An 18,968-nucleotide genomic window follows, 5' to 3' on the forward strand; every position below is an offset into this window, starting at 1 on the left:
CAATCTGCAGGTCATATTCCTCGAACATACCGTTCTGAACTTTCTTTTGGTTGTTTTTCCCAAAAGACTCTTACTCCATAGTTCACCTTATTCACTAAGGGTCTTACCCAACCTAAATAAAACCTACACTATTCACCCCATACGGCCTCCTCGCTTCGGTTTCCGACCTTCCCTCCGACAGAGCCTTTGTGAATTACATTCATGATAGTGTAGTTCTTCAAATATTTCACTATTTTGAGATAGTTAGGTAATTAAGGAACTCACCAATACATATTTATCCACTTTCCCACCTCAATGTATACCTTTCGACACTTCAGCATTCTGCTATCTCAGGTTTTACCATATGGTCGTATAACACAGCAATAATTTGATGTAGTCCCCTAGACCAGTGGTTCTTAACCTTTTGTCCTCTGTGGACTCCCATCTAATCATTATTGGAAACCAGAGGCCCCCAAAAGAATCATTACTAGACTCCGGGCCCCCACTGAGTCTTTTTTGGAAGCCACGGACCACGACTTAAGCAATTTTGATGATTTGAACCTCATAGCAATACATAAAACAAGCATTTATCAAACAAATACACAAATGATGTAACATTTTCATTTTAGTGGGAAGGTGAAGGCTTTTCTAAATTCAACTGAGGCCACCCATCTACCATACTATATTTTGGTTGCACATTTCCACAGCTCCCACAAATCAATCTGAAGACACCAATTTAGCTTTTAGCCTCCAATTTCAAATACCTTCAAATTTACAACTCGTTTTAAAATGTTCAATGTTGCTTCTTAATTTATATACACTTTAATAATTGCTTAATATGTTTAATTTTTGAAGCAATGGCTCACCACAAGTAGGTGTTGCGGTACCCCAGGGGACCATGGACCACAGGTTACGAACCACTGCCGTAGACAACCCACCAACAGTCATTATTTTTGGGAAGCACCAGTAATGTGGTATCTTGAAATCCATCCTTAAGTATACAGAAAGTCTTATTGCCCACTCAAATCACATCACCCGCAAAATTACCTTTGGGATAACCCAATCCTTCCGGTTTGGCATCTGGGTTTTGGCAACACATTTGGTCCAGGCACTGAGGTCTCCTGTGCAGTGGTATGCATCGCTCTTGAAGACAAGCTGCCCTTTGCATTCCTCACATGGACGCAATGCTCCATATGCCATTCCATCAGCCACTCGATCTAGAATCTAAGGAAGAAAAAATAATTAGCAAAATCACAAGAAATCTATACCATCACAGTTACTTAAATTCACACAGGGATTCAAGGAAAATAAATTAAACATACAACTAGGAACTAACCACTGCCCTAATGGATTATATGATTTGTAGGCACTATCATGAAAACCAATGCTTGTGAGACTTCTGTGCTGTCAGAAGTATTAAGAAAGAAGGGAAATGAAGAAGTTGACCTCTAAACACATACAGGTCAAAAGAAAATGCAGAGGAAGGAGCACATTCCAGTTCGAAAAAGAAAGGGGCACCGTTATAACAGCATTTCACAAACACTAGTTATTTTCAGCAACTAGATACCCACTGAATGTAAGAGTGGGGTATACAAATGCTGCATGCTAACAGCTTACAAAGTGATTAACAGTAAAAATGGTGTATGCTTCTTCAGTAAACATTTCACGATGGGCGTAAACAAATCAAATTAGGAGAAACTGTTTAGTCTTCAAATATCTGGTAAAATTAAGATCATATGGAAGTAGGCGATTGGCCTGTATATAGAATACAAAGCCAAGTAAACCACCTCAGAGATGCAACAAAACTTACATTGGACTCGCCAGACGGTATTTCCTGCTTGTTTGCAATTAGCAACTCCTTCAAATCATTGGTTGAGCAGGCTTTCTTTAGCTCATCCTTTATCTTCCAGAACATATCTGTCTGCTCCTGTAAGGCAAGAAAAGAATGAGGAACAACTCTTCTCAGCTTAACCTGAAGGCATTCAAGTTTATGGAAACTGAGAAACTGAAGATGAATGAGGAAATGAATATGTGATATACGCATGTCTATAACCATCAGATCACACGTTAAGAAACCTTCATCTGCCAGAGATTTTAATCTTTTGTACTTTGCACGTTGTTTTTAATAACCTGACGGTACTTACTCGCACTTCTGGTGTCCCCCTGGTCCGCCACGGCTTGTGCCGATTATGCGGAGGGGCAAAACATCACTTCTACCAGGCTTCCTCACTTCCGGGAACAACAGGGTTAGCGCTCTAGGCCCACTGCATCACAGCTGCGGTCCCGCCCACTTCCTCTTCATTAGTAAGTGCGCCGAGCAGACGCGCGCTGCAGAAACTCATCTTAGAACACAATCTAGGTCAGGCAGCCTTCTGCCAGAGATTTTAATCATTTGTACTTTGCACGTTGTTTTTAATAACCTGACTGTACTTACTCGCACTTCTGGTGCCCCCCTGGTCCGCCACGGCTTGTGCTGATTGTGCGGAGGGGCAAAACACCATTTCTACCAGGCTTCCTCACTTCCTGGAACAACAGGGTTAGTGCTCTAGGCCCACTGCATCACAGTTGCGGTCCCGCCCACTTCCTCTTCATTAGTAAAGAGGCCGTCTGCGTCCATCCCCACCTGGATGACGCAAGACGCCATGTACCTTGTTCATATTTTTTCCTTTTCTTATTTTTTTGCTCCTCTAACCCCTCTGGGACTCCCCGACCACTAATGGCCATAATTCGATACACCAGCCAGGAGCTCTACTCCTTAAATGTAGCCTCGCGTTCCACCCAGGATAATGCCACTCCCCAACAGCTCAGCCCCAACGCTCGGTCCCTCTCCAAGCACGCCCTAGAAATATGGTTGTTACTTGACACTGAAAATCCAGATTTACTATTCGTTACCGAAACCTGGCTGCAAGAGTCCTCCACCCCGACATCTTTATAGCTTTACCCCATGATTATAAAATTCATAGACTTGACCGATCTGGCAAAAAAGGAGAGGGCACCGCAATTATCTGTAAGTCATTTACCAAGCTCCATATCAACGACTCTTACTTAAAGAATTGGGGCGAAATGTGCATCTCTACCATAACCGTTGGGAATAAGGACTCATGGAAGATTGTCTTCATTTATAGACCCCCTGGTGCAAAAAAACACTTTGTAAATAAACTTGTGGAAGCGATGCCCTGGCCTCGGGTAACTTTCTTTTACTAGGAGACCTTAATTATTATATGGAACAAATCCTCGACCTCCATACCAGTAATCTCATCACCAATATTAACTCCTTAGGACTAAGCATACTACCTACAGGCCCTACTCATACTGCTGGACATTCATTGGATCTACTGTGCACAAACTCCTCTAAAGTAGAAATCAGTCAAAAAACCCCAGTACTCTGGACAGACCACTATGTTATCAAATTTCACATTGCTTGCACCTATATAAAATCCCAAAACAGCAATCAAGTAAAATTGAGCAGACCTTGGAATAAGATAAATTTAGACTCCTTGGCCGCCTGCTTCTCCCCCCCCTGTCATCACTAATACCACCGATCCTAATAAAGAAGCTATCGATCTTGAACTAGCGATCTCCTCGACCTTAGATCTAATCACCCAAGCAAGAGCATCCAGGCCTCCCACCAAAATCTCCCCCTGGTTTACTCCGAACCTGGAAAAGATCAAACTCTCTGTCAGGAAAGCAGAAAGGAAATGGTGGCAAACCAAAGACCAAACTGACAGACAACATTATAAAACAGCGCATGGGTCCTATATGAAAGAAATTGCCATGGCTAAAAAAGTGTTCTTAGGCAATAGGATAACCCAGGCAGCAAACTCGCAGAGAGAGCTATATAAAATTGTTAAAGAATTTACAAACCCCCCTGCCTGTCGGCATTCATCCAATGAATCACAAGAGTGGGTTAACTCCGTATCATCATATTTCCACCAAAAAATTAATGACATCCACAAACTTTTTCCCCAACCAACTCCTTCCTTTCAGACCACACCTCCGCTTAATAAAAGCGACAGGGACCCCAAACACCAAATCAATGTACTCAGATAATTTTCTCCTTTCTCTGAAACAGAAGCAGAATCAAGTTTGCACAAAATCAAGGCAGGCTCTCCTGGGGACCCAGCCTCCTCTCAAATCCTAGTAAAAATCGCTCCTGCCCTGATCTCTGATCAAACTAAGACCCTCAATCTCTCTCTATCTCACGCTTCTGTTCCCCTGCACTGGAAGGAGGCTGATGGAGCAAGGATTCGCACGTAACGCGACTTGCTCTCTTCATGAACCTCGGCTTAAATCATAACTGTACTAACTCTGATTGTTTGTCATTTATTTGTATTTCCCCAACACACGGGTGTCCCTAGGAGGCTTGCCTATGTGTTTTTTCATCGTAATCAAGCTTGCACATTAATAAAATGGCCGCTTTGCAGAAATTCAGTCTGCGCATGCGTCGGTCATACCCATGTGACGTGACGCACTCGCAATCTGGAGGGAAAAGTTCGCTCATGCGCAGTGGTGTTAAAATGGCCGCTTGTCACTAATCATGCTTCATGCTATCTTAAGCCGCTTTTATCTATGCATCTTTTCTGCACTAACTCTTAATGCTATAAGTATTATAAAATAAGGGATTAAGAGTAGTTGGTCATGGTGTACAGTGTATTCATTTTATTCTGTGTTATTAATTTGTTTTCGCTTACTTTTCATGTACCGCGTAAATGAGGGCCTTGAATTGAGGATGGAATCCATTTTGACGCTGACGTATCCCACATCACGTGATCAAAGATCTGGGACGTGCAGCAATGGAACCTGACCAGATTGGCCATTGAAAAGGGGACTGTCCTTTCCAGGCGCACCTTTGCCCTTGAAGATGTGCTATTTGTATTCTGAAATGCGCAACAATGTTGCAAACCTTTTCTTCACTATTGTACTTTCCCACACGTAGGCCTGGGAACCAGGTGTTAGGGGGAGGGGTAATGTCACGTGCAGTATAGGTGGTACCTATGACCAAACCACCTCCCTTGACCAATCAGAAGATGGGACTTTGTCATTTTGCAACATTTATGGGTGGGCTTGGGGATCTAAACTTGTATAAATAGCCTAGCTTAGCTTAGAGAAATTGTCCGACTTGTCCGACTAGCAGACCTGTCACTGACCCTACGAACTCTATAGGTGCCTGATACAGAGTGCTGCGGAGCATTCTGCCTGAAACTTTCCACAAACTCCAAGGGGTGGAAATTAGTCCTAAGTGCTAAGCGAAGCACTTTGCTGGGAGATTCGAAAACCCAATCGGGGTTATTGGCGGATTCCGTGCAGAAGAGGGGGTAACGCTGGCGTTGCATCCGATGCTGTGAGGGGTTGGTCGTGCCTTGATGAACGCAGTCCTGACCCAGACCTGAGGGGTATCCTGTCCTGACTGTCCATGAGCTGTACCTGCTCACCTTCTGGTATTCCCTGAATCCTTGAGGGTCCTTGTCCCGTTCTTTCCCAACTGACCCGTGGCCAGGGTTAGTCCTCATTCTCACCTAGGTAACTATTGACATAGGTGTCTGTCTGTACTTACTCTCAACTTTTCCTCCTCTGATTAAAGCAATCTTGCCTGTGATATTCTCCATATCTCCTTTGAATGTAATTTCATGCAATTGATTATTAGTAAATGTTCCACTTTTACCCTTCCTATAGGACATTGCTAAACCCGACTGTTTATCTAGATTGTTCCACTTATTCCCTTTCCCTTAGTATGGTTGCCGTGAAGTTAGAAAGATAGCATCAGGTTTAGGAAGTAGTATAAATTTATTAGGTCACACATTTAGGTTTTCCACACTTCTTTGCCCTAGATTAAAATTGTATTAGATAAATATTCATTATGATTCATGCCCTATAGTATTTCCCTTTTATTCCATGATACTCACTCTACTCCAAAGTTATATTCTGGTTCTAATACTTATCATTGATGTATTTCTGTGCATTTGCCTGCTTGTAATGGCATTTTCGTCCTAAACTTATACTATATAAAACCCTTAAAACCAACAAGGTGTCTGTGGTCATTATACATTAAAGTAATATTTAAAGGTATTAAATGTGTAAATCAGAATTTTCTCCCTTTTAGGAAAACCCTTATCACCTGTCCACTGCTAGCTCCTGATCTGTCAGGAGAAATGTGCCTGTGGTAAGTCAGGTACATGAATAGTATGTGGTGTAAGAGTCACCCAACCGATTACTCATAGGAGCGTGCGTGAAATCACCTGGTTCACCCCAGTAAAACGTTAACATTGGAAATAATCACGCCAGGGCCCAGTGCATGGAAAAGTTTGGTGAGCCGGGTGACCCGCGCGCTCTATCAGTAATTTCTGGTAATCAGAGGAATGGTTAGGACTAGTAAGATAGGTAGATAAGATAGATAGAAAATAAACCGTGAAAAATAAATGTGCTGCTAAAATTGTTTTTTTTAATATTGACTGTGTTACTTAATATTTTATTGCGCAACTGTTTTCTTTTTTCCTAAAAATGTTCTAATTGTTTTTAAATGATTTATATATGTATTGCTGCTAAATATTATATGTTTTGTTAACCAATTGTGTGTGATTGTTGAGTGTTGTCTGAAATCCCCGGGGAATTGTATAACGGATGGTGAGTAGAATCCATCGCGTTCTGAGGTCATTTGTAGGGAGGAAAGGTTAGTGCATGGTTCAAGTGGAACTGGAAGCGCTAATTAGGTCTTTTCGGAAAACTGTATGAATGAAAGTAACGGGATTCTGATAGAAACCTTGGTCTGATATCACCTAGTAAGGGTCACACTAAGGGAGTAATAGAGTCATCGGAGCTTGTATGATAGCAAAGGGAAACGCTGACGAACCCCAGGCTTAGTATATATCCCGGAAAGAAGTGGATGAGACTGGGTAATAGCAGGTTTTCTAATGCTTGCGTGAGGGTAGGCAAGAGAAGTCTATCCGAAGTGTATGAAAAGTAGACAGAAGTGGTTTACTTGCAGTAAAAGAAGAACTTTCTATCTCTTTAGAACACTCCTACACAATGGCGAATGTTATACGTTGTTGACTAAAATTAACAATAGCACCTTAGAGAAAATACAAAGTTTCCGTTACCTTATAAAGGAGGGAGTCAGTCGAAGGGCTGCTCTGACGTCACTTCGTGCCGCGCTGGTATTGGTTAAACCAGCGGGTGTGTAGTGAAGCCGAAATTGTAAGGGAGGGGTGAGTGCCTGAGCGTGAGAACGCGTCTCGCGAAAAGGCCGCACACCCATTGGTCGAGAACTTTTGCAACCTCTGCACTGATTGGTTGTTGAGAAATTGGAGTCGCGCTAGCATTGGAAGCACAAACGAAGTAAACATTTTCCGCACCGAGCTTATAGATTGTTACGAGCGGTGTATGTGGTACCCTGATTTTCTGCCTGATCCGCGAAATCTAGGGTGTCATAAAGAGTTGATGAGCAAAGGCAGACCTCACAACATGTACGGAGGAAAGAGAAAAATGTCACTTGTCAGCAAAATAAAGAATTTCTTCAAAACTGACAAACCCGTACGGACTAGGGAAGGTGTGATCATTCCTCCGCCAAATACTCCAGCCTCTTTCATGATGTTAGAGAAAGGGTATCATACCTGTGTATGGTTAGAGAACTGGGTAAAGTACACTGCGGAGGATGGAGTTTTAGCATTTCCCATTGATGGTACTTTTAACGGGAGAATCCTATTTAACCTGAGGACCCGAATGAATGAATTACATCCCAGACCTAGATTAACTCAGTATGAAGCTTTAGAGGAATGGGAGATTGAGGCTCTAGAGCGAGACAGACCCCGGATGGACAAGGGAGTGACCCGATGGTATCCAAAAATGGTAAAGGAAACCAAGGAGCAGAAATTGAAACAGTGGAGACAAAATATGATGGTAGAAGGGTTATTCCCCATGTTCGGAGCTAGTGAAATGGTGGGAGGGAAGAAATGTACTGAGAAAACCCGACACCTGATGCCCCTGGGTGAATCAGAAGATGAGTTCTTAGAGGACTTATTTATGAAAGGTCCCCCGCCTTATAATGAAGAAGCCAGATCTCAGAGCTCAACTACTCCATTGAGACCTTCAGGAAGGAGAAGTACTAGTGAAGCCGATTCCACAGGGATAGAACAGAGAAGAGCGGGAGGAGAGGGATTTGGTAGACCCGACCCCGTGGTCCCGAATTACAACCCTTTTGGTGAAGGACTAGTTTTGTCCACTCCATCAGCTCCGAATCTATATCCTTCTCTAGTACCCCAAATGATGCAGGATCCCCCCATGAATCGAGTATTACACGAGCAGGAAAGAGATGCCCTGAGAGGACAGCGGAATGATCTCATACATGCCATAGCTCAGATTAATCCAAATCCTGAAGCCCTGACGATTCCAGTAACCATTGGTCCAGTTTTTCCTCTATATGGGGACAGAATGAATACTCCAAAAACTCCAGTCATAACCCCGATGATGCCCCCGCCCAGAAAGGAACCACTCATTATTGATGACCAGACAAGTGAATGTGAGTCCATGGTTTCCTTGATGGATCTACCTAATAGGGAACAGGGACCTAGTATGTCTCGAACTAGAACTCAGACTGGGAACCAAGACGTACTAATAGAGTCTTCATCAGGAATTCAGAGGGCAACAGTGGTAACTCCCGAGGAAATAGAAAGGTGGACCCGAGAATTAGGAAAGGGAACCCCTCATCCAAAACCACTAGATATTTATAAGCTAAGAATAGAGCTAGAGGAACTGAGCGCAGGGAATGTGGGCTTAGAAAGATTGAATGTCCGGGAGGAAGATGAGTTGTTGTTCATGTGCAAACACCTTACTCGGAACGCAAAATCATACTATGACAAATTAATGGAAACAGCAGTATGTATGGGAATAGATATCAGCAGATCCAAAGTACTACAGAAATCCTACAGAGTAGAATTTTCGGACAAAGATCTAGAAAACCTGAATACCGCAGGGAAGAAGACGCAGATTAAAGAACTGATAAACTTAGCACAGAAATGGGGAGATCTAGAAAAGTGGAAAGCCAGGTGGGCAAAGAAAAAGGAGACCAAGTGCGTTCTATCTCTCACCAGATTGGAGAGACTGCTGTCGAATGGCCTACCACCCCAGCACACAAGCTGAAACCAGGTGATTGGGTGGTGTTGAAGAAACATACCCGGAAGAGTTGCCTTAAACCGAAGTGGGGCAAGCCTCGACAAGTGATCCTTGTCACCACAACTGCTGTGAAGTGTGCTGGTGTACCAAAGTGGATCCATGCAAGTCACACGAAGAAGGTGACTGGAGAAAACGCGACTGAAGCCGAAGGTAGTCCAGCTGAGGAGACTCCAGAAGAGGGTCCGGATCCCGCTGACATCGAACTACCAGGCACAAGTCAAGAAATTGAATGGTTTCCTGCTGATGACCAGGTTCTTGATCCAATAAGAACCAGAAAATACTCTTACCTAGGTAGTGAGTGGGACAGTGCAGGTGAGTCAGAACAAGAAGGAGAAGGTCAGATCATCAAAGCCATCATCAAATCTGATCAGGGAATAGACCAAGTAGGGACAGATCAAGTCATCGACACTCCTTCTCAGACAGAGGAGACTGGAAAGGGACAGATAGTAGTCAAAGCAGAAGTTCATGCGGAGGAAAATCAAGAGATCGAAGAGCATGAACCAGGCCAGTTAGTAATAGATGAACGTGTTCAGGAAGAAGAGTCCAGTGAATCACTGACAAACGAAGATCAAATACAGTCTACCCCTGAACTAGGTCAGATTAAGGACCAGGCAGAAGAAATAGATAAAAGACCTGGAACTAGTCAGACAGGTAGGGAAAAAGACACTGCTGAAGCAATAGTGCGACAAAGAAGAAAAAGCAAAAGGGTTCACGAGGAAGAGCAAGTTTCCTCGACTACAAACAGGATCGAAAAGAAGGATGAACCCCGATATGTAAAAAGACTAAGAATAAGAATAAAAACAGTCGAAGAAAAACTAAAGGACCAACAACGGGCTGAAAGTGAAAGGCAAGAAGCCCGAGGAAAGTCCATCCGAAAGGGCGGCAGAGTAAAGAAACAGAACAAACTGTATCGGAGCCCTGAGTGGACCTATCTGGTGTTGGAAGAAATTGATGAGCCCGAAGCTTGTGGCAAAAGCGACGAAGGGTCCATTGCTGATCGGAGTTCGGACGAAGACCCTCCTTGAGGTGAAGCGAAGTAAAAACCTCAGCTGAGGAGAAACGAAGAGGGGTTGAGAAAGCCACCTGTAAGATAAAATGTCTGATTCAAATGTCACTGGAAGGTCCAGATTTAGCTGTTGCAAGACATGCTGTAAAATATGCATCTGTAGTGTAGTGGTACTAGTAATAATATGGATAGGATTAACAGTGTTTATCCCTTTTATGATAAGCAAAGACCCTAACATGTATCCTACAGACTTGACGACACAAGACGCAGAAGTTGTACATACTGAAGAAACACCACGAAGTGTAGAAAGACATGACAATGCAATGAGTCTGAGACATACACGACCCGACTTAGAAGCATCAGATGAGGGAGAACTACATTATCCCCAAATGAAGAACAGGACACACTTAAATGTTTTCGCAAACCTTTTAGTGCACTATGTAGAAGCTATGGAAATAGAAGATTGCTATGTCTGCATGATGCTACCTACTTCAGTAGCTGAAGGCGTGACATACCACCATTTACCCCTGACCTATGGAATTTCCTGTAGTATTTTAGCTAGTTTATTTTATAGAAGCACTTTACAGTATTATTACTCAAACACTGACGTTATCTTTTCAGAACTTCCTATTAGAGGGAATCTGAACCTTGTACATACCCTTGGTGGAGTGACTCGCTACATGGGGGAATATTTCCTGACTATAGGTGACATAGATCTGAATGAAGCTCATAGAGACAACTTGACGTGTGCCTTACATGCACAAGAGAAAATGTTCTTGAAAATGGCAGAGAAGAGAAGGGAAAAGTTTCAGAAAAAGGCAAATAACGAACAGAACAGAACCCCTAGATGGGCAGAAAACATGGATAACACCTCACAAAGCGAAGTTACTCCTGCTCTGTTGCTGGATTTTGAACGGAAAGGGAAACTCTGTCTTCATAGAGAAAAGACTAGTTATTATAACAATGTATTCATTGGTTCCAGCGAGTGTGAACATAATTACAAGGTAATTGGAGGTTGGGGTTTCAAAAATGGGTCAGAACCTGTGTTTCCAGGAATTTATTATATATGTGGAAACAAGGCTTATTTCAAATTGCCGGATCACTGGTATGGAAGCTGCTACTTTGGCATTGTCTTTCCGAAAATATACCATGTGAACAATGCAGCTGGAAGCAATGAGATTACTAATGGCTTAGTGCTTAGAAAACGTGAAAGTGTAGGAGAAATTATAGGTGATATTTTTAGCGCACTGATACCTGGAATGGGGGTAGCTCTGAATACTCATAGAATCTGCAAATTATCTACAGTAGTGGATCGGTTATCAACTGACACTGCTGCTGGATTTCTGATGATCAATACCGAAATGGTTGCGATCAGATCGATGGTTTTACAGAATCGCCTTGCTCTTGATACCTTATTGGCAAAAGAGGGCGGAGTCTGCAGGATGCTGAGGGCACAACATTGTTGCACTTACATTCCTGATAAAAGTGTCGAAATTAAGAAGTATATAAGAAACATTACTAATTTGGAAAAAGAACTCAAACCATTAGAGGTTGACAGTGCCTGGAAGAGACTGACTGATGGTCTCTCCTCTGTAGGTAGTTGGTTCTCTAACTTAGGAAAAAGCCTTTTATGGAAAATACTGATGCCAATAGTTGGAATAGGTGTGATTGTTCTGATCATATTCATCTGTTGCAAATGCCAGAAATGCAGAAAATATGTAGTGAATAAAAGAGGAAAGCGAAAAGCTGAAGACTTAGAATTAGAAGAATTAAGAAACCAGATATATAAGAAAATAAAGAACAATCATACACACAGAGAGGCGGAGAGAAAGCTCAACAATAAGTTCATTGAGGTTGAGATGGATGAATTGGATGAATGAAGTTGGCATCTGTTTTCATGTGTAGTGATGATAGTAAATATCATCAAAGAGGGGATTGATGGAGCAAGGATTCGCACGTAACGCGACTTGCTCTCTTCATGAACCTCGGCTTAAATCATAACTGTACTAACTCTGATTGTTTGTCATTTATTTGTATTTCCCCAACACACGGGTGTCCCTAGGAGGCTTGCCTATGTGTTTTTTCATCGTAATCAAGCTTGCACATTAATAAAATGGCCGCTTTGCAGAAATTCAGTCTGCGCATGCGTCGGTCATACCCATGTGACGTGACGCACTCGCAATCTGGAGGGAAAAGTTCGCTCATGCGCAGTGGTGTTAAAATGGCCGCTTGTCACTAATCATGCTTCATGCTATCTTAAGCCGCTTTTGTCTATGCATCTTTTCTGCACTAACTCTTAATGCTATAAGTATTATAAAATAAGGGATTAAGAGTAGTTGGTCATGGTGTACAGTGTATTCATTTTATTCTGTGTTATTAATTTGTTTTCGCTTACTTTTCATGTACCGCGTAAATGAGGGCCTTGAATTGAGGATGGAATCCATTTTGACGCTGACGTATCCCACATCACGTGATCAAAGATCTGGGACGTGCAGCAATGGAACCTGACCAGATTGGCCATTGAAAAGGGGACTGTCCTTTCCAGGCGCACCTTTGCCCTTGAAGATGTGCTATTTGTACTCTGAAATGCGCAACAATGTTGCAAACCTTTTCTTCACTATTGTACTTTCCCACACGTAGGCCTGGGAACCAGGTGTTAGGGGGAGGGGTAATGTCACGTGCAGTATAGGTGGTACCTATGACCAAACCACCTCCCTTGACCAATCAGAAGATGGGACTTTGTCATTTTGCAACATTTATGGGTGGTCTTGGGGATCTAAACTTGTATAAATAGCCTAGCTTAGCTTAGAGAAATTGTCCGACTTGTCCGACTAGCAGACCTGTCACTGACCCTACGAACTCTATAGGTGCCTGATACAGAGTGCTGCGGAGCATTCTGCCTGAAACTTTCCACAAACTCCAAGGGGTGGAAATTAGTCCTAAGTGCTAAGCGAAGCACTTTGCTGGGAGATTCGAAAACCCAATCGGGGTTATTGGCGGATTCCGTGCAGAAGAGGGGGTAACGCTGGCGTTGCATCCGATGCTGTGAGGGGTTGGTCGTGCCTTGATGAACCCAGTCCTGACCCAGACCTGAGGGGTATCCTGTCCTGACTGTCCATGAGCTGTACCTGCTCACCTTCTGGTATTCCCTGAATCCTTGAGGGTCCTTGTCCCGTTCTTTCCCAACTGACCCGTGGCCAGGGTTAGTCCTCATTCTCACCTAGGTAACTATTGACATAAGTGTCTGTCTGTACTTACTCTCAACTTTTCCTCCTCTGATTAAAGCAATCTTGCCTGTGATATTCTCCATATCTCCTTTGAATGTAATTTCATGCAATTGATTATTAGTAAATGTTCCACTTTTACCCTTCCTATAGGACATTGCTAAACCCGACTGTTTATCTAGATTGTTCCACTTATTCCCTTTCCCTTAGTATGGTTGCCGTGAAGTTAGAAAGATAGCATCAGGTTTAGGAAGTAGTATAAATTTATTAGGTCACACATTTAGGTTTTCCACACTTCTTTGCCCTAGATTAAAATTGTATTAGATAAATATTCATTATGATTCATGCCCTATAGTATTTCCCTTTTATTCCATGATACTCACTCTACTCCAAAGTTATATTCTGGTTCTAATACTTATCATTGATGTATTTCTGTGCATTTGCCTGCTTGTAATGGCATTTTCGTCCTAAACTTATACTATATAAAACCCTTAAAACCAACAAGGTGTCTGTGGTCATTATACATTAAAGTAATATTTAAAGGTATTAAATGTGTAAATCAGAATTTTCTCCCTTTTAGGAAAACCCTTATCACCTGTCCACTGCTAGCTCCTGATCTGTCGGGAGAAATGTGCCTGTGGTAAGTCAGGTACATGAATAGTATGTGGTGTAAGAGTCACCCAACCGATTACTCATAGGAGCGTGCGTGAAATCACCTGGTTCACCCCAGTAAAACGTTAACATTGGAAATAATCACGCCAGGGCCCAGTGCGTGGAAAAGTTTGGTGAGCCTGGTGACCCGCGCGCTCTATCAGAGGCCACAATAAGACCAATTTTTAAAAAACCTTCCGCTGACTCTAAACAACTCTCAAACTATCGGCCTATCTCTCTTCTGCCCCTATTTGGAAAAGTCATATAATCATTGATAAACAAACAACTTGTAACTTACTTGGAGACAAATAGACTTCTGGACTCCTCCCAATCGGGATTCAGGGCATTCCATAGTACCAAGACTGCCTTGCTCGAAATTGTTGAAAATGTTAGAATGACTCTAGACTCTGGACAGTCTGCCATATTGATCCGGTTTGACTTGTCCGCGGCCTTCGACACCATCTCGCATCTCATTCTCCTAGAACGTCTTGCAGAGATTGGGGTCGAGGGTCCAGCGCTACTCTGGATTAAAAGCTATCTAACAAACAGATGTTCAAAGGTCCAAGTAGGAACATATTCCTCCAGCTATCTGGAAAATGATAAGGGTGTACCTCAGGGGTCAATATTGAGCCCTGCGCTCTTTAACTTATATGTATCCCCCTGGCTAAAGTGATCAGATCCCACGGTTTTGGAACTGTGTCCCACGCCGACGATACACAGTTACTGATCACTGTCGACCAGGATCCAGACTAAACCAAACGGAGGTTTAAAAATTGTATGGTTGCAATCCATAACTGGATGACCAACAACTTCCTGATGCTAAATACTAGCAAAACTGAGATCGTGCTTTTCGGAAAGGCCGATAAAATTTGGACAAATGAATGGTGGCCAACAACACTGGGACCCTGTCCCTCTCCCAAATCCTCAGTTAGGAATCTTGGGGTAATCGTAGACAACAAGTTGTCCATAACTGAACATGTCAACAAAGTAGTGCACACTAGCTTCGGCCTAATCCGCAGTCTGAAGAAAATCTTCAAATGGATTCCCCTTACGTCGCGCATGCCTTTAGTACAAGGTCTCATTGTCAGCCGTATAGATTACGGGAATGCCTTGCTATCCTCCATTAACGAAAATCTTCTGGCCCGATTAAAGGTACTATAAAACACTGCCGCAAGGCTGGTGTTCAACCTTCGCCCCCCCCCCCCCCCCGCAACCCATCACTGCCCGGTCTCAAAACGTTGCACTGGCTCCCAATAAAGAAGCGCATATAATTCAAACTATGCTGCTTAGTCCATAAAACCATCTATGGACATGGACCGATTTACCTGGGAAAAAAGTTCAAATTCCACAACTCGGCCAAAACAATCAGGTCTACCAGCAAACTACTTCTAACTGCTCCCATGGTCCGCACGGTTAGAAATGGTGATAAGGCATTTAGTAAAACTGCTCCTGAAGCCTGGAACACCCAGCCCCTCCAGATCAGAGCAGAACCCAGCCATCTGAGATTCCGGAAGAACCTTAAAACCTGGCTCTTTTAGCCACCGGCCCACTGTTCCTGTCTTGCGGATCTGTGATGGAGGATTTGCGAGCGCTCTGAGACCTTCGGGTGATTTATGCGCTATATAAATGCATTTTACATTACATTACAACGCTAGCCTTGGCACAGGTTTCCATCTCTAGTGCGTCCCATCTGAAAGCAGTAATCAATGCATTTAAATTTCACTTCAAGTCATGGCTATGGAACCTAGATAAAACTAGAGATAAACATTACTCTCGTACCTACTTATGCTGATCATGTGACACGTTAACACAAGCCTCCGCGTAGGTTTCCAGCACTTGTTAGAACACAATAGAAAACCATCTTGTTGAAAAGACACCTGCTCTTGAAGGGATTTCATGAAAATTCCTAAACCTATACCAGTAGATTACAGAATGCACCTTTTTGGCCTTGCCAGAAGCATGATGGCACCTTCAAAAAAATATCTGCCAATCTAAGAGAATCATCAATCTTGCAGGTTGGTTGCTACAGAAGGTGGTGATGTCCGTACACCTGTACAACTGATGAGTTTAGATGTAATCAATAGTAGCATTACAAGACTCTTCATAAAGGTGAAACTCAATGACATCTCCAGATAATAATGAATTCAGATAACAGCTAACCTCGGTGAAACCTAACCTGCTAAACTAGATGCAAACCAGACTGCTGTTCACATTGGGGATAGCATTCCTGTTCATCCTGGCAAAAAACACACACTACAAGACTTACTCATCTACCTACCTATCCTTTAGACCGTGTCTAAATCACTCCTGGTCTTTTCAGGTGTTGCACCTGGCGACAATCAAGTTTGGAATGCCATTTATTTTTTATTTGTGGAATGCCATTTATAATGCACAATTTGCATACAAAACAGTCCTTAAGGGTTACTGACATAGTATATAGTCACTTGCACATACTGCTGTGAAGGAGGCTATATTGTTGAATGAGAAAAACTCAGACTACTTTGACAAGTTCCAAAACTTATCAACTGGAACTTGGTTTATATTCAGTTTAAAGCATGGCATTGTATGGATTGTTTATCTAATCAAACTCCTTTAATAGGACACATCACAACCAACAGCCCATTATTTGAAAAAACAGTACACAAAATCAGAAATCAGTTTTTTTTAGACCAAATTTTTAGGAACTGCCAAAAAAGTATTTGCGAATACTTCTATGCATTCATCGTTTCAGAGGCCGACAAATTACACAAAATAGGACCCCCAATAAATTAACACAACTGAAACATATACATAACAAAGGAAAACCTTCTCTTAATCCTGTTCATTTTACACTTTTATCCACTTGACTTGATATCATGAACGCAAATCGTAATTGGTTCATATCAAAACAAGCATTATTTAATATACAATATTTCCATGTTACCTCCCTTTATACAGGGAAAGTCACCAGCGGAATGCCCGATGTCAGTGACTGAAATAAAAAAACTTTGTCTACCACAACAAGTGGACAACATTAATCACAAACTATTTGATTTCAAAGAGAGCATATAAATGGTTTTCAACACCTTAATTTCAATAAAGCCCGTGTTAAAATAAGATGCTGACTATCACTAGAAGTGGATGAACAAGCCAAAACCAATGAGACAAACCTTAATCAGCTTCTGATGTTTGGTTTCCTTCTCTTTTTCCTTCTTCTGCTTCTTGGAGGGCACCTGCCCATCAATGTCATCTCCCTTTCTTTTTCTAAATGCAAAAGTAAATACACAATATATTTAAAACAAAAGCTCTAACGAAAACAATTAAATAATAACTAGTAAGCAGAAAATGAATCCGGAAGTACTGGCAATATTTTTCATCCATTGTCTAAAAGAGATCAGAAACTTTTTGACACCGACAACGTACTGGGCAAATTCAATTCTTCCAAAAATAAAAGGTGCAGCAACTAATTTGTGACAATTGACTTTATATAGGTCCCCGTGTACAGTGTGTATAATAAACTTTTGTGATTATGAGGATGCAAAAATGGAAAGCTAGAGCCATCTTGAGATGAAGTAAGGAGCAGGTCCTGGTTGCTCTGGACACCGGCCATGTTGATCTTAATAAAATAATGTTAAAAATGTATAGAGCGTGCACCAACTCAAGGAGTGTCCTGGCACTAAACCAACCAAATGACACATTAACCAAAGAGCCTATTCGTAGGCTGAGAGAAAAGGCTAGGTTTTCGCTTAAAGAAGAGTTCGACATTCAGAGCACGTATGCAAAGAGGATGGGCATTCCAAGCAGTAGGAGTAAATTAAAAGAAGGAAGTGCCTCCCCATCTTTTCATTTTAGGTCGTGCCTAGACAGCACTTGCACTGTCTCTCTGAGACAAGTTGTATATGCTTAATGGACTTACAGCCCGCCCATTACTTTTCATTTGTTTGTTTTGGTGTCCTTTAAAAATACTTGCTTCGCAGTGGTTTTCTTTCCAATTTGTCCCTCCTTTTCGTCGGTTGTTCATTCCTACTGTAGCAGCGCCCCAGTACTTGTATCCTTTCACTTGGCCACTTTTAACTACTGTAAAAGGGACTACTTTTCCTTCTGTCTAATAGCACTTGAGACAAGCGCTCGATGTTTTCAGTCACGCTGACTTCTCTTTCTGTAAGGAGGGCTGAAATTTGGGTTTCCCTCAGCGTCGAGCTGGTTGGCTATATAATAGGTGCACGCAAACTAGGGTGCAACTGTTTGTTCATACATCGCTGTTTGTTCACAGTAGCGCTCTTCAGCTGCTTCCTCGGTTCTGTCCTGCCAGAACATCTGCAAATTGAAAGTCACCATCTCAGAGGGTAAAAAGATCACTGAGCTGCACAACAGCTCAAGTGTCATGGCCTGGACAACACAGGAGTCAAAAAAGTACTAATAGGCTAGTTAGTGTTCCAGTTTTTCTAAAATCAATCAAGAAATTTAAACCAAAAAAAAAACCTACTCATCTCCCCCCTTAAGCAGGAGAGGCACAATCACAGTCTTGTGTGCACGTTTTACAAGAGGCGAGAACCTGTGTTTGCCTCGAGTAACGGGACCATATGGGTTTATGTGAGATTTGCAGACTAAGTTTCCTTCTCTGTGGTGCCTTCTCTGTGCGGGAGGTGGGCTGTAGTCTCGATTTTCATTTGGGTCTTTTTGGTACAAGCAGTTTTGTTGTAGCTCTCACCCTCATTGCCTCTCGGGCATGACTGCCTACTGTTGGGTGCCGGGTCTGGGGACCTATATCTCCCTTCCCCAGCCGGCATGTTGGGTGTGCACTTTCTAAACAGAGGTGGTGCCCACAGCCTAATCAGCGGCTGAGATTCCAGTGTCTTGATTGTCACGTGACAGCTTGTAAGGCCATGCCGTTGTGTGCAAGTATGTAGAACTTTTAGTGACCTCCTCCTGCGTGATGTAATCCGATAACTTTCCTATTAAAG

General features: G+C 42.5%; 1 protein-coding gene across 1 annotated transcript in view; it reads right to left on the reverse strand.

The window, feature by feature from the left end:
- PARP1 (poly(ADP-ribose) polymerase 1) overlaps positions 1 to 18,968 on the reverse strand; it is a 461,510-nt gene that overhangs the window by 268,865 nt on the left and 173,677 nt on the right. The window contains exons 5-7 of the mRNA XM_086926179.1: positions 17,175 to 17,268; positions 1,790 to 1,906; positions 1,027 to 1,203 (exon numbers count right to left, since the gene is read on the reverse strand). Coding sequence (XP_086782305.1) covers positions 1,027 to 1,203; positions 1,790 to 1,906; positions 17,175 to 17,268 — 388 coding nt within the window. The remainder of the gene's footprint in view (positions 1 to 1,026; positions 1,204 to 1,789; positions 1,907 to 17,174; positions 17,269 to 18,968) is intronic.

This window comes from Lissotriton vulgaris, chromosome 6 (genome assembly GCF_964263255.1).
Source record: "Lissotriton vulgaris chromosome 6, aLisVul1.2, whole genome shotgun sequence".
NCBI lineage: Eukaryota > Metazoa > Chordata > Amphibia > Caudata > Salamandridae > Lissotriton > Lissotriton vulgaris.